Raw genomic sequence first — 14574 nt, forward strand, 5'->3', positions numbered from 1 at the left:
GAGATTTCAAACTAAAGATACCTGTACGTAGGTGTTACCGAATATCAGCCCTTTACTGATTATCAACACTGATATTCAACATTTTTATGATAATCAGTATTGATGATTTTGTTGTCAGACTGCCAATAAAATAAATTCATTTAAAAAGGTGATTCTGAATCTGATGCAGTATCCTCTCTCCCACCCACAACAATGTCTGCATGGTAACACGTCACAATCAACAGCCTACAAACACAATACAATCTGTGTGTGATTGGTTGAAATAGCTGAAAGTCTGTAGAAATAATCAGCTTCAGGTGTAACAGAGTTCATCAATAAGAGGCTGTGGAGGTCAACTAGATAAAAGATCTGTCGATCTCTGATGCTGTCAAAATACTTAAATATTAAACACATTTTTCTGATTTTTGTGACAACACTGTATTTTATTAGCTTGCCTTCTTCTGTAGCCACTGTACTGCCCAGCTCCAGTGACCAGATAAGTCTTTGAAGTAATCCTTGGCTGGAGCACACCTAATGGGAAAAATTAAAAAGAGGCTTGTAATTATGTTGCCAAAAAAACAAAAGGTTGAGGTACATGTCGGAGAATTACTGCTCCTGGAATACTCCGACATCGGACTCTTAGATGTACTCACTTCTGGGCCAGTGTGACCAGAAACTTCACACACTGGTAGCAGCGCCGGCTGTCCACGTTGTTGCTCTGATGCATCAAGGCTGAGAAAAGAAAGCACTTGTGTTTCTATACAATCATTAAATCCATTTAATGATTAAAAACACAAAAGGCGATAATGTTGCCAAGTGGTGCGGCAGTCGATCAATCATAGATGTAAAGAGAAACTACATACCCAAAAGGCCTTTCTCTGACTCAAAGGCATACTTGAGTCTCTGGGTTTGCAGAGGATCTTCCATCACCTGATGTAAAAAGATTAAATAGCTGTTAGCAAGTTGATCATAAATGGATCATTAGGTGAAGAGGCACAGAGTTAACTGATGGCTGTCACTCACCAGGAGCTCCTGCAGCATCTGGAAAATGTTCTTCAGTTCATGAGGTGGAGCCGTCTCCAGCTGCGTCTATGAGACACAAAGTGTTCAGAAGAGTTTAAAATCATTTACTGAGTGTCTCTGACAGCTCTGACAGCTGTCTCTCTGAGGTCGTGGAGACTTTTTTTTTTTTTTTACCTTGAGCAGCTGCAGCACGCCCAGGGAGAAGGGCTCGTTACAGTACGAAGTGTAGGTCACCATCTCTATCAGGATAGACAGAGGACCTGACAACTCACGCATGGAAAACATCACCTGGTGGATATTCACAGAGACAAAGAGAGAACATCAGTCAGAGAGGCCCTGATAAACAGGGTTTCCATGGCTTAAAATAAAAGACTGTCTGGTTCTTTTGTATTCTGATTATGATAAGAATGACTGAAGCCAAACATGTGAGTTGTGTCTTTGGATGTTACCTCTAGAAGGTAAGGCTGTCCCTCTGGAGTGAAGAGTGAGGCCAGGATGTCTGCGTGGAGGGGGAGGAGCTGGGTGGAGGACGGGACGCCGCTCACACGCAGTTTAAACACTCCTGGAGCTACACGTGAGAAATCAATAAATCAGAATTAGAGCTGGTTCATACAAAAACATCAGCGATGTGAGCCTGTGGATTTGATTCAAGTGTCTCACCCTGCGTCCGCTGAGAGTTGAGGTCAGTGTGTAGCGTGATGAGGGCCAGGGTGCTGTGGAGGTGAAGGAACTCTCGCGCCTGAGCTGGACTCCACCGCCGGTTCTGTACAGACACACAGAGAAACAATTAGTACTGTTGTGGGCAATTAAAGCCGTATGTTTGTCATTCCTGAGTCTTAAATCAACATTTGTCATTTTAAATGCTGATCACATTCAAAACTTCTTAAAACAATGAACAATTCAAAGGGTAAAATTGAACCAATGCATACTGTCCTATTAATCTCTGTAGATTTTGCAGTTCTACCTGGTTGTTTTGCCTGTTGGGTCCCAGCAGGAAGAAGAGCATCCGGCGATAAGCTGAGTGTTTCAGCAACAACTGGCACGGACCGCAACCCTGAAAGAGAGAAGACAAAAAACTGAGAAAACCATCTTAACAGTCATTTCGTTTCATGTTTCGAAGCTGAATACTGAACACTACTTGTTTGCTGACGGTTTATTACCCTCTGAGCGAAGTTGCTGAAGAGGCCGAAGTACTGGCCGCAGTTTTTCACATTCTCGGGAACGTCTTTGTCCAATAAGGAAAGCAGGGCGTCCATCAGGTTGTCCAGTCCTGGGTCTCCAAAGTGAAGTGCGCTCTCCAGAGTCTTCTCAAGGATGGATGCTACCACAACCCTCACCTCCCTCACACTGCACTCCAGCAGACAAACTCTGAGGAAGACATACGGTCAAAATTAATAACAGTCTTTAAAATGATGAGCAGAAGGAAAGCGTTTCAATTTAATGATGATGATAATGGTGTGAAAACATCCTGAAAAACAGAGGAGTAGTTGAAAACACTGTCTGTGTGAGAGACTGAACATGTGCTGGTGTGTTTGGCCTCGAGACACACAGCTGAGTGCGACTGGATCTCTGTTTTGTAGGAAGGGGTGTATGGTATGTGAAGGGGGCTGGCGTGTACTGATGTCTGATGTTCAACGACCAATCGTCTCTGAGGAGGACACAATCACCCCATGCCTAACACACAGTCGTGAAAGGCAACACCTTTCTGGAAAACATACACTTTGGGAAAACCACCCTCTGGCTCCAAGAGTACACATTCCATATTGATCAGCATCCAGTCATTCAGCAACACACACACACACACACACACACACACACACACACACACACACACACACAGTGAACACGGTGTCAAATTGACGGAGGGCAGTTTGACTAAAGGGAATCCAGACAGAAAATACAAAGCCTACTCAACCACAGCACAAAAATCAAGGAGAAATGACGAAATAAACGCAATCCGAGCAACTCAACATCAGGTGAGCATGACACTCCACTTCTGCAACACTCCCCTTGGGATATGAAACCACGTGGAGGACGGAACAAAACAGTGCTGCCCACGCCAGGTAACAGAGATGTGCCTGGTTGAGTCAAGGGTTTAATTTGTAGGGAGAGCTTTGTTCATTGTGATGTTTTTTGAGAAGCTGGATTTATTTATTCCTACTTTTGAACACGACCGATGTAATGTTTTATCTTGTTCAAATAAATTACCAAAATATTCAGTCTCCTTGCTGATTGTTCCAATACATTTGAAATCATTAACATCTCGCTTTTGCCGTTGGCGTTGTCATAAACAGACGGCTCGCTTTGTTCATTGCCCAAAAATTGTATATTTAAATAATTAGGTCAATATTAGAAATGTGCAGGTGTGTTCATCTGACAACTGACTATAAAGCTCTGCAAGACAATTATATACAAAGCTTGAGTATACAAAGTACACAGAGAGTGAATGAAGCTTTAGTGGCTGCAGCAGCAGAACCAGAGTGGAATGGCTTGACCCCAGTCACAGAGTTCAGTGTGCATTGATTGGAATGAGGGAGCAATGCTGCGAGCTGCCAAGTCTGTATCGCATATCACTAGGACAGCTACAAAAGTGCTGCAGTGATTAAACTCAGGCCAAGGCACCTACAGACATACAGTATATCCATGCTTGATGTTTCAGGGACTGCATAAAGTGATGTCATGGATAGACAAAGTGATAGTGTGTTAGTGAGAATGTAGTTCTCAGCGTGCCGTCTTTTGGAGAAGACTATGCTTTTTGAAAACACTTCTGGAGCAGGTCGGCAGAAGTGCTGTACACATGTAACAGATCTGAGGGGTTAAACAGCAGGCAGACGAGCCCTGACCTGGTCATCTCTCGTCCCTCCGGTCCAACCAGGTACTGCACCATCCACTGACATGCTTCACAGCTCTTCGACAGCAACACCTCCACTGTGGCCATCCACTCCTCCGTGTCCACCCTGCAGCAGGTCACACATGAGTATAGGTAAACATGGCTGCTTGTGAGAGATGTTCATTATTCACGGGGGGCGGATGTATGTGAGGACATACCTGAGTTTCTTTTTGGTGTGCAGGTAGGTGTGAAGGAGGAAGTGAACAGCCAGCTGAAGGCTCTCTTTGGCCATTGGTTGGTAGTCGGGGTGCTTCAGCTTTGTCTGTAACACACATGAACAATCTTTGTCTGGAAGCCACAAAACTCATTGCTGACGTGTGATGAGTGTATCATTTTTTGTGCCTTCTGTGTGATTTACTGGGGTTTTAATTACACATAATTTTCACCAGATTACACTGCCGATGTTTGAGTGATGCACTTTTGTGATCAAAGTGAAGAAAAAAAAGGCATTCATGGCAGGAGAAAAAGAACCAAAGGAAACATTTCATACACGATTCAGGAAGATCAAATTGACTTAATATTTGAGGATTATTAGTTCTTTTGAGTCTGAAAGAGTTTTATGATTTGTAGCAAACTGTGATTCTGATTGCACCTACTTAAAATGAAAGCACTGCGCAAAAGGGAAGTAGATAAATAAATATTATGCAAATGTAGCCAAGAATATTTGCTTCCTGAAAATTGAGAAATATAGAAGCACATACTGCATTGACGGAGGCAAGCGAGAGGGTGAAGTTGAAGTAGTCGCTGTTGTAGACGTCTCTGTTCCTCATGAATTTGAGATTCTCATCTCTCACCATCTACACAAAAAACAAAACAGAGAGGCCAGATGAACCTGGTGCTTCCTCCATTACCAGACAGAAAGAATGTTGACGTGGTGTAAACACAGACTTTATATCTCTGGACCTCTAGGTTACTTCCAGTCAGGCAGCTTGATGCCAACTTTACCTGATAAATGCTGGCAGGCATCTTCTCTACAAACAGGCCCTTCTTCTCTCCCTTGCGGACCAGACGGGTGAGGAGGGTGAGGCGGTCGTTGTTGGCCCTGGGGGGCCGGGGAGAGGACTGTGGTGAGACATCAGGAGAGGACGGGGCAGACCTGGGAAACAAAGACACATAATAGATGATGATGGCTGTTCCTAAATGCTTTTCATGTATAAATAAAGAACTACTTTCTCCAAGAATATAATGACACATGATTAAAGACATAGAGAGTATATGTATATAGTTGGAGGTTCACTCACAGTGTAAGGTCCTCAGCCTCTTGCCTCATGATGCTGACTCTGCTCTTCTTGGGCAGGACAGGTGAGTTCTGGTCACTGATCTTCTGATAGAACAACATGTAGGCATTCCAGTACCTCCTCCGCACATCAGGGTACGGGTTGGCTGTAGGGACAGACACACGCACAGTAAAGTTAATGTGTTCAGCTGTTGAGATGCACATACATTTTAAGTTTAGCAATTGTGTGTCACTTACATTGGTCGTAAACTTTGGGGCGGTACTCTCCACCAAAGCACTCGTACTCCAGGGTCTCATCGTTCATGTCGAACTCCTCCACCACGTTGTCGTTGAACTTGTACCAACGTCCGCGCGCACTACCACTAAGAGACAAAGGATGGGAAAACATCCGATTAGATGCAGGTCCGTCACAATTTGGAACATCAAAACTCAGCACATGCTTGGATCATATTAAAAAACAAAACAAACAAACTCAACAAAACCAAAAAGAAGGCATCCACAATAAACAAACACACTGTTCCGACTCATTTTTAGGCGGGGCTAAAGCAGAGTCAACTCTCTATCAAGATTTAGAAATCTTGCTTTACTAAATAGTTTAGAGTGGAACATATTGTACTGGTCAACTCACTGTCTGACAGGTTTGTCACCACAACAGGGTGAACCACTTCCCCGCCGCCCAGCCAGACATATCTACACATCAGATCACTGATCTCTTACTGACAGAAAAAAAACAACTTCACAGCAGCTCCAAAATGTGTCTTATTCCCTAGAGCGAGATCGACATCCTGAAAACAAACTTTCTTTGTTGTAGTCCAGCAGTTCAGCAGGGATAGGAACAAGCAAGCGAGGGAGAAAATGGTGCCAGATATTAGCTCCTGTGGTCTCTTTACATTCCACTTCTTGAGTGAGCATTCCTGCCTTCCAGAGCCAGACATCTGGAGATGCTTACAAACGAAACCAGGACAGCCCACACAAAGTCTGATGCTGCATTCATGTGCCCCAAGGAGGTCATCTAAAATCTGCCAGGAAAGCTAAAGCAACAGCTTATCATGCTCCACTAATCACTGGTTACGTGCTTCTTATGTAAAGTAGGAACCAGAGCTGGAAAATTCAATCAGAGAGCGGCACATCGCTCTGGGAATCACATTAAAACATAACAGTATTTTCAGAGATTAGCCCTTTAAATGAGCGAGGGGAGGAGGGACTTACCGTCTATCTTTAATGAAGGAGTAATAGTGTCCAGCATGAGCCTGACCGCTGTGGACAACAACTCCCACAAGCTCATAGTTTTCAGAGATCGTGACTTTCTTCCTGGGCGACCCTCCCGAGGCTCCATCGGCTCGCCCCTCGCCGCCCTCGCCGCTGCAGTCTTGGCGAGCCATTCCAGAGACGGTGTAGGGCTCCATGTTCAGCACCCAGGGGAACTGTGCACCAACAACACAGAATTCACATTCATCATATTATAATTCTTGGATTTGAGGTAATGTGAGACAGGAAAGTGTATTCTTGTAAATGGAGATATTGACAACAGTGTATTAGGAACACTGAAGATGAAATAATAATAAATAAATTATAAAGCTTGGGTGATGATCTGAGCGTGAAATCTGAAAGTTACACATTTATGTGGATAATTTCATTTGGAGAAAACTGTTGATATTCTATGAGAGTAAAGATCCTTTGAGATTATTAAGTTATACATTTGAAATTAACAAGAGAAAAGCTAATAAACAGCAAGAGATGGTGTCTGCAGTGTTGAATCAATCTTCCAAAGTGAGGTGATATGGGCCTCTTAACAAAAAAACTAAACTAAACTAAAAACTAAACCAAACCTTTAATTTCAGAGAATTTTCCACATTTGTAAGGATTCAATAATCTTCAGATGATATCAGATTATTTTATTTTTTTCTCAGTTTTTTCTCATGGAAATTCTTTGCTGAATATGATCCATTAACTGTATATTTCTATTTTTAAATGACAATGGCCCAAACACAATTTAGAGACAACTTAGATTTGGGATTATTTGATTAGAAACACTTCGTACCCGTATTTGTTCATCATATTTGATGGAGCGTCCGCTTTCCCAGTCGAAGCCGAAGCGCATGAGGTGGATACAGAGAACGCTGGGCAGGGATTTGATGCATGTCCTCTTCACTGTGGTTCTCTGTGCAGGTGAGTACATGAAACACTGTGAGTAAACATGATATCAGTGTGACAGTATATAACTAGGCGTGGTACTATACGCACCTTCTCCTTGCATTTCTCACAGTAGTAGGCGTTGCTGCCCTCTAGCACCTCTCCTCTTACAAACTGGTCCAATGAGATCTCTAAACTCTGACAAGATGTCACTCCGAGGTTCAGAGCCATGAATGTTTCTTCACGCTCGTACCTGTATGATGAAAGGTGAAAGGTCAAACATAATCTGTGATGTTTTCTGAAAATAATAAAATAACCTGAAGTTGAAGGAAAAACAAAAGTTGTCGCTTACCGGTGAGGACAGTCTTTACAAATCTTCTGGTCGGAAAAGATTCCCTGAAACGTGTTTTTGAAGATCTGTTCTCGACCCATTTTCTGGAAGAAAAGGAGTTTCATCATAAATCATATCATTACAACTAATGAGGTGTTATATTAGTTAGCTGAGGCCGTTCTTTAAAACTGGTGTGTTAGTGTGGGTTTGAGTTCTACCTTGAGATGTTCATCAAGCTGGTCCACCAGGCTGGTGAAGAACTCATAGGCATCCTGTTGTTCTCTTACATACAGCTCTTTGTTCCACATCTTGAAGATCTGTAAAAGACACAAATTTGCATGTGTGAAATAGGTCATACCCTGATTTCTACTGAAATATGCAGCACAGCATACTGAATCATCAGCACTCTCTCAGTGAGATAAACGGTCTGCTACCTTCCAGAAGTTCTCAGGTACGTAGTACTGCAGCTTGCTCTCCATCAGGTGACCAAACAAAGACTGGACCTGGTAGAAGACGCTCTCCTCCGGCTGATCGGTGTCATCCTCAATAGACAGGAAAGCCTTCAAACCAAACAGAAATAATGAGTGTGTGAAACTTACACAGAGCAGATGCCCTCTGGTGACAACCAAAGGTAAACAGCACACAGCAAACATGTGTCCTACCTCTGGCAGGCCAGGCTGCATGTAGAGCTGCTGAAACACGGCATTCATGTAACATGTGGCGCCACCGTTCTTCAACCCAACGAAACCTGAGACTGAGCGGCTTTCTACAGGAGGCAGATACTGAGAGAGACACAGGGAGTTAGCTTCAAGGTTAAAACATTGTTTATATTTTATCAAGTGTTATTCAGCTTCTTACATCAAACTCCTTGCAGAGGGAGGGATCAGACTGGTGGTGCATGGACATGAGCTCTCTGGTGATGAGTCGGAGGTTTGACAGGGAGCTGTCTGCCAGCATCACCAGCACCTCGTAGGCTGCCAGCCTGCTGCTGGCTGTGCTGCACCTGACCGATAAACATGACAAAGGATTAACATAGGGGTTTCGAGGCGGTTTGTTAAAAAATTATTAAAAAGGATTAACATGCCGTACTTGGGGTGGAAGTCATGGCTGGGGGCTGGGGAGGGCGTGGGGTTTGAACTGTTGATGATGATGCGCGAGGCTCGAAACAGGAAGTCATCCAACAGCTGCTGGATCAGAGACGGACCTGAAGACACGAGTTACACACATTCACTTTACATATTATTGTTCTCAACTTAACAGCCTTCAAAAAGGTGTCAAATGGTCACGTGTGCATGTTTCTTTGCTGGTGCTCACCGAGATGTTCCTTCTCACTGCCACACAGTGAGAGCAGGGTCTTGATGAGGCGGAGGTGTCCTGCCAGGAGGATGTTATCTGCCTCGCTGGTCTCCATCTCAGAGCTCCAACTTGGCTCAAAGTTGTCGAGCCAAGAGATCTCGTCCTCGAGCATGGTGGCTGCGCTCACTTTTATCACCTCCATCTCTGACGCTGAAGGAGGAGGACAGAGAATATAAGGCAGAGAGACACACTGAGCTTCAACGGCTGAAACAGAAGACTATAACCTCTCTTTTACTCCAATTCATATCCAAGTACTGAGCAAAATGACTAAAAAGAGAATTGATCTGCTTACTTGTTAGGTCATCCAGAAGCTGACATCTCAGGTCAAAGTACTCAGTGCATTGAGACAACAACCTGGGAGGAAAAAAGCAACATCAACACAAGAGTGTCTACTTAAGCTTCAGTCATGTATATCTGCAGTGTTTCATGCTAAATTACCTCTGGTTGACCCCTCTCATGACAGATGTTGGACTCCACAGTGGCAGCTGAGCAGTAAGAACCACTTGGAGGAGGAACAAGTTGGGTTTCTGGATGTCAGGGAAGGCTGAAGTGTCCGACTGGCTCAGGGTGTAGAGCTGATCACAAGCTACACGGCGGATCTGAAAGAGGAAGGGACGGTGACCACGAATATAAACACACTCTGCCATGTTTGGGATACATTTCTCTGGTGCAGTCTATTCAAACAACAACAACAAAAAAGGGTGTCATTTACCTCTCCACTGGGAGATCCCAGCAGAATATCGATGATAAAATCATTGACGGCGGGAAGGTTGTAAAAAGAACCTGGAGAGAGAAACCAAGAAGAGGATTTAGTTTCATGAGCTGTGTCTCCATCAGGATGCATTGTAAGTTTAACTGAAATTGAAGAGAATTGGCTCAAGGAAATGAAAATGTATGCTTGTTTCCATCCACTACTTGTACTGTATATTAGGATTTGGTTCATGGAGATAAGCAGTGGGTAACCCTAATTTCCCAGCTGGAAAATATTGAACAACAGCTGAAGAGTAGGTCACATGACAAAAACAGCTTCAGTTGAAATTACAAAAAAAATAGCAAAAAACATTCATAACATTCATTTGTTTCATGTATTAACATGTCAAAGGATGTGACGTTTCTCTATGAGAGTAAAGAGCTGATCAGTACCATGATGCCAAAATGGTGATTGTGTCAGAAGTTATCCGTCTCCATCCCCAATTAAGCACCTTGAGTTTTTTGAAAAAACTTTTGTGTGTGAAAACTTTTCTCAGGAAGGTTTGGCCAGATTTGGCTGCTAATGGATCATAAAGGTCTGGCAAAAACTGCAGTTATGTAACCTACACAGTGAAAAGCTTTGTCTATTACATCATGCCACACATCATCGTGTTTGTATTGTGTTTGTCCTCCTGCGTGAGTCTTACATAGCTGCTGACAGCGTAGCTGCAGACAGGTCACCAGCAGTGACAGAGCTTCACGGGCGATGATGGTATCTTTGATAGACACACTCTGCTGTCGGACACATATTCCTGCATGCAGCGCTGTTGGGGTCGTCTCGCCTTCGCTGCTGGAACTGCAGTTACTTCCTGCGAACAAACACAAGACATTTGTCGTTCATTAGTTCACTTTTGTTTCTGGCACAGTAAATGCTTTGACCATGAGCTGTTGAAAACAAATCGCAGGAATCAGGAATGAAGTTGAACAGGATAGTTACCACACCTACTGACTGCTAACAGTTCTCAGCTTATATGTAAAGAACTTGTGGACAATTACAGGAAAGCACCTGTATGAAACGAAAGTGAATTTTCTGTTTCACCTGTGCTGCTGACTCTAGTGCGGACTCCCGGCGGCAAAATGGTGCTGTGAGTCTCTCTGATTGGCTGTGGGCTACCAACCAGATCAAGTCGGCCCGCTGCAGCTGCCCAGGTCAGACGCATGAAACAGGCCACAGTAGAGGTGAAGTCACCCACCTCCATGGTCTAGAAAGAAAATGAAATCACAAGATGAATCTCAGTGCTGAATGAACGCTATAATTGTTCAGCTCGATACAGGAAGGGAAAGTGTATTTGTTTTACCTGAATAGCAACACGAGCAGCAGGTATGATCTCCTCGACTCTGATGGAGGAGCGCTCAGACAGAGACATCTGCCTGTACGAGGACTTCTCTGGGGTCCCACAGAGAGACAGCTGTCGCCCGGCCCGTCCTGCGTTTCGAAAAGGACGAGATGACAGCGAGTCGCCATCCCTGATGACGTCATCATCCAGCACTGCAGGCATGCTCTGGCCAACCAGAAGAAACCTGAAAAAAGAAAAGAAAAAAAATGATTGAGTATGAAGTCTGACATGGTACGGAGACCACAGTTTGTGTGTGTGTGTGTGTGTGTGTGTTTGAGAGAGGCATTGTGCACCTGGCCAACTGGAGACAGATTGAGTAGACGCCTTGTCTGGTCTCATAGTCGACCTCTGATGGGATGGAGTCCCTCTGCATGACATTCACCACCAGACTGAAGAGGAAAAACAGAGAAAAACACTTGTCAGAACAAACTGTGAGGCGTTCTGTACAAAAGCATACACGTACATGATTCAGCTTGACAAGTTGAAGCCAACAGCAAACAATCCAGACTCCTTTCTTCAACAGGTTTGTTCTCTCTGTTACCTGAGGCCTCCTGCTTTAAGGAAGTTCTCACAGAAGGATTTGCTGCTTGTTTTGGCCATTTCATCATCCGACGTGGGCATGAGCTTTGAACTTAAAACCTTAAAACGCACAGAAATAGAAGAAGGAAGAAAGCACATGTCAAAGTGGTAAAGTCTGAGAATAGGTGTTAGATACTGGATGATGATGTGCATGTGGACGTACCTCCAGGTTGTACAGCACTCTGAAGGTGGACATGCCTGGGGCCGAGGATCTGAAGAGGGACTCCAAGATGGACGCTGCACTGGGCTGGTGCTGCTGCTTTGAAGACATAGATGGAGAACGTGATCCGGTCCCCTGGAACAGTGTCTTCTACAGAAAAATACACAGAGAGATGCAGGAGAGGATAGATTTATTACAACATAGTTGCCAAGAGCAAAAGCATCAAATAAAAAGAGAAAGGTAGAGAACTGAAAGCTTCAGCATTCAGCCTTGGTAGTCTGATTGTACCTGGTGGCTCCACACGCTGGATTCTTTGGGAACAAAGTTGTCGAGAGCATCCTGCACCTCTGGATCTGTTGGGATGAGCAGCAGCAGCTTCCTCACACGAAGCGTGATCCTGGAGATGACAAGGAAAAAGATAACGTGTTACAGTTAACCTTAACCAGCTGAAAATGTATTATGAAGTATTTTTGTCAACACCAGGGCTCTGTCGCATGCATATGAACTGTTTATTTTGTAGCATTATGGTAGTTATAGCAGTTCTAGGAGAAAAAACACTTGTCCCCAAAAAAATATCACAAGATGAAGCAGTGCATTAGAAAAGGTTGATAAGAGGAGCAAAAAGCTGCCACAGTTACAATTTTTAAAGGTGCTTTTGCCTTTTTAGAAAACAACTTAACGCATTTTGCTCTGAGAAAATTAGAAAAAGAAGAAGAACAAGCTGTATGTTATTCCGGATTTCATTTCTGAAGATCCTTATCCATTTTCTCTCAAAGATGGTAAGGCAACTTATTTCATTTCCTTCTACTTCTTTCAGGTTAGACTATCAGTGCACATCATCAGCTCTGTTCTAAACCTCCAACTATTCACAAAAGTCCTCTTTGTGAAGGTTAGCAGATACGTTCAAAACCAGATGCTGTAAACAATCTGCATATTGCTTTTTGCATCATTTGAAAAGACTGCAGGGCCATTAGATAGAAACACGACTTTCAACCGGACATCCTCAATACAGATTTGTTCTTACCTGGATTCGTCTAAGTTAGCCAGCTGATAAAGCATCTCAAACACATTACACACCAAAGCCATCACCACACCTGGCAGGGACTTCTCCTGGAGATAGAAAAACATGAACACAGCCCGTCAGATCTGATCAAAGCTGGAGTGTGTCAACAGCTGTGTAAGAGTAAAGTCACATGTCTGAGCTGTTACCTGCTCCAAGGCATAGGCTGAGTTGAAGACAGCCGAGCTGGAACTGCTGGAGGCGGAAGCCGAGGACTCGGAGCTGCCAGAGGGAGTGCCTGTGCCCGAGCTCTTCACAGTCAGGCTCTGCTCATCGTTGAAGCCAAGCTGGGACAGCAGCTTCTGGTCCCGATTCATGGTCAACTAACACACGGTGGAGGAGCAGTGAAGGGACGGCGTGAGAGAAAAACAGGGATTGAAGTTGTACGAGTCTGTGTTTCCCCTGCCGCACAATGGATGCGGCGAACCAAGCCATCAACAAAGAGGAGGTGGCGTCCGGCCCTGACTGATTTTTTTTGTGCACTGATTTGCAGTTTGTAATGTGAACTGGCTTCAGGGGAAACACATGATTGGGAGAGGGGTACAATACTTTGATGAGGGCATGAAAGGTACAATTCTGTTTTTAAAACAAAAGAGGAACACAAAGTCCCTGTCACTGACAGATTAACATGAAGACTCACCACACTGTCGTTGGCAAAGATCTGGACATTATCTACTGGACAGCTCAAGTGCTCAGAGATCTTCCACCGGATGCTTCCTATTGTCTCATTACTGTGGGTCTGCAGGACACACACAAACACACACAAGCACACACAGAGCAGTTATTGTCTCTGCAGAATTACCTCTGCACAACACTAGGAAAGGACTTACAGTACCTCTAAGGTGAAAGTGTCTTTGGTTGACTCATAGGTGATGTGAAGAGTAACAGGGTGTCCATTGTACGAAGCCCCATGAGGTAGAATAGTGCGAGGAACTGAGTACATATCCTACAGAGACACACACACATACAATGAAAATTCTCTTCCTTGTGGATTGTTTCATATAAATTACTATAAAAAGGTGAAGAAGACGGTGCTTACCTCTATAGTGATGACATAGCGTTCAGCCAATAGCAGCAGTCTTTCGATTATCACCAGCTTAGTTGATCTGGAGATGAACATAAAAAAAGAAAGAACAACCAGAATGAAAAAAGTGATTTTACTTGTGTGTCTTACACTAGAGCTGAAACAAGTTCAGTTAGTCGGTTAGTGGATTAAAAGAAAATTAAGCGTCCACTATTTTGATATTCGATTAATCACTTAATTCATTTTTGGAGCAAAAGTGCAAACACATTTGCTGGTTCCATCTTATTAAATTTGAGGATTTTCTGCTTTTCTTTGTCATCTATGACAATAAATGAAGTGTCTTTGGGGTTTTGTTTTCAATTGTGATGCTCTCTGTGAAATTCTATTGACAGGAAAACTAATCAAGAGAAAAGTCGGCAGATTAATCGATAATGAAAATAATCATTAGTTGCAGACCTATTCTGCGGTAGTTAACCTTTACGCTCCATTACTACCGTTAGTAAGACGTCGGAGAAGGAACACTTCAAACAAACATGTTTTAATAGGTTAAGTAACCATGTTCTTACCCAAACCCCCCTCTGTACCTGGATGGAGATTGTACAGATGTGGCCACGGTCGGCATGGCAGTGGCCGTCAGCATCTTGGTTGCCCTAGTAACAGCATGTGTTAAAGTAGGCCCACCCAGGGCCGAGCTGGCTGCCTGAGAAACAGAAAT

The 14574-nt window shown here is 43.8% G+C and overlaps 1 protein-coding gene across 3 annotated transcripts in view; it reads right to left on the reverse strand.

Annotated features, from left to right (window-relative positions):
• usp24 (ubiquitin specific peptidase 24) overlaps positions 1-14574 on the reverse strand; it is a 31589-nt gene that overhangs the window by 3613 nt on the left and 13402 nt on the right. For 2 of the 3 annotated variants that reach the window (XM_037114397.1, XM_037114400.1), the window contains 41 exons: positions 14426-14559; positions 13875-13941; positions 13671-13781; positions 13476-13574; positions 12985-13158; positions 12800-12885; positions 12064-12172; positions 11779-11925; positions 11578-11675; positions 11330-11425; positions 10998-11220; positions 10739-10901; positions 10347-10508; positions 9662-9732; positions 9388-9548; positions 9242-9303; positions 8908-9099; positions 8683-8797; positions 8452-8596; positions 8256-8375; positions 8028-8153; positions 7812-7910; positions 7615-7697; positions 7374-7515; positions 7171-7290; positions 6339-6553; positions 5367-5491; positions 5134-5275; positions 4838-4988; positions 4594-4689; positions 4051-4154; positions 3846-3959; positions 2163-2370; positions 1967-2056; positions 1663-1765; positions 1452-1570; positions 1177-1290; positions 1003-1068; positions 843-909; positions 633-711; positions 435-510 (listed from right to left, as the gene is read on the reverse strand). In XM_037114397.1, the coding sequence (XP_036970292.1) occupies positions 435-510; positions 633-711; positions 843-909; positions 1003-1068; positions 1177-1290; positions 1452-1570; positions 1663-1765; positions 1967-2056; positions 2163-2370; positions 3846-3959; positions 4051-4154; positions 4594-4689; positions 4838-4988; positions 5134-5275; positions 5367-5491; positions 6339-6553; positions 7171-7290; positions 7374-7515; positions 7615-7697; positions 7812-7910; positions 8028-8153; positions 8256-8375; positions 8452-8596; positions 8683-8797; positions 8908-9099; positions 9242-9303; positions 9388-9548; positions 9662-9732; positions 10347-10508; positions 10739-10901; positions 10998-11220; positions 11330-11425; positions 11578-11675; positions 11779-11925; positions 12064-12172; positions 12800-12885; positions 12985-13158; positions 13476-13574; positions 13671-13781; positions 13875-13941; positions 14426-14559 (4974 nt within the window). The remainder of the gene's footprint in view (positions 1-434; positions 511-632; positions 712-842; positions 910-1002; positions 1069-1176; positions 1291-1451; positions 1571-1662; positions 1766-1966; positions 2057-2162; positions 2371-3845; positions 3960-4050; positions 4155-4593; positions 4690-4837; positions 4989-5133; positions 5276-5366; positions 5492-6338; positions 6554-7170; positions 7291-7373; positions 7516-7614; positions 7698-7811; positions 7911-8027; positions 8154-8255; positions 8376-8451; positions 8597-8682; positions 8798-8907; positions 9100-9241; positions 9304-9387; positions 9549-9661; positions 9733-10346; positions 10509-10738; positions 10902-10997; positions 11221-11329; positions 11426-11577; positions 11676-11778; positions 11926-12063; positions 12173-12799; positions 12886-12984; positions 13159-13475; positions 13575-13670; positions 13782-13874; positions 13942-14425; positions 14560-14574) is intronic. The other variant, XM_037114399.1, reaches the window with a different exon arrangement.

Source organism: Acanthopagrus latus, chromosome 11 (assembly GCF_904848185.1).
Source record: "Acanthopagrus latus isolate v.2019 chromosome 11, fAcaLat1.1, whole genome shotgun sequence".
Lineage (NCBI taxonomy): Eukaryota > Metazoa > Chordata > Actinopteri > Spariformes > Sparidae > Acanthopagrus > Acanthopagrus latus.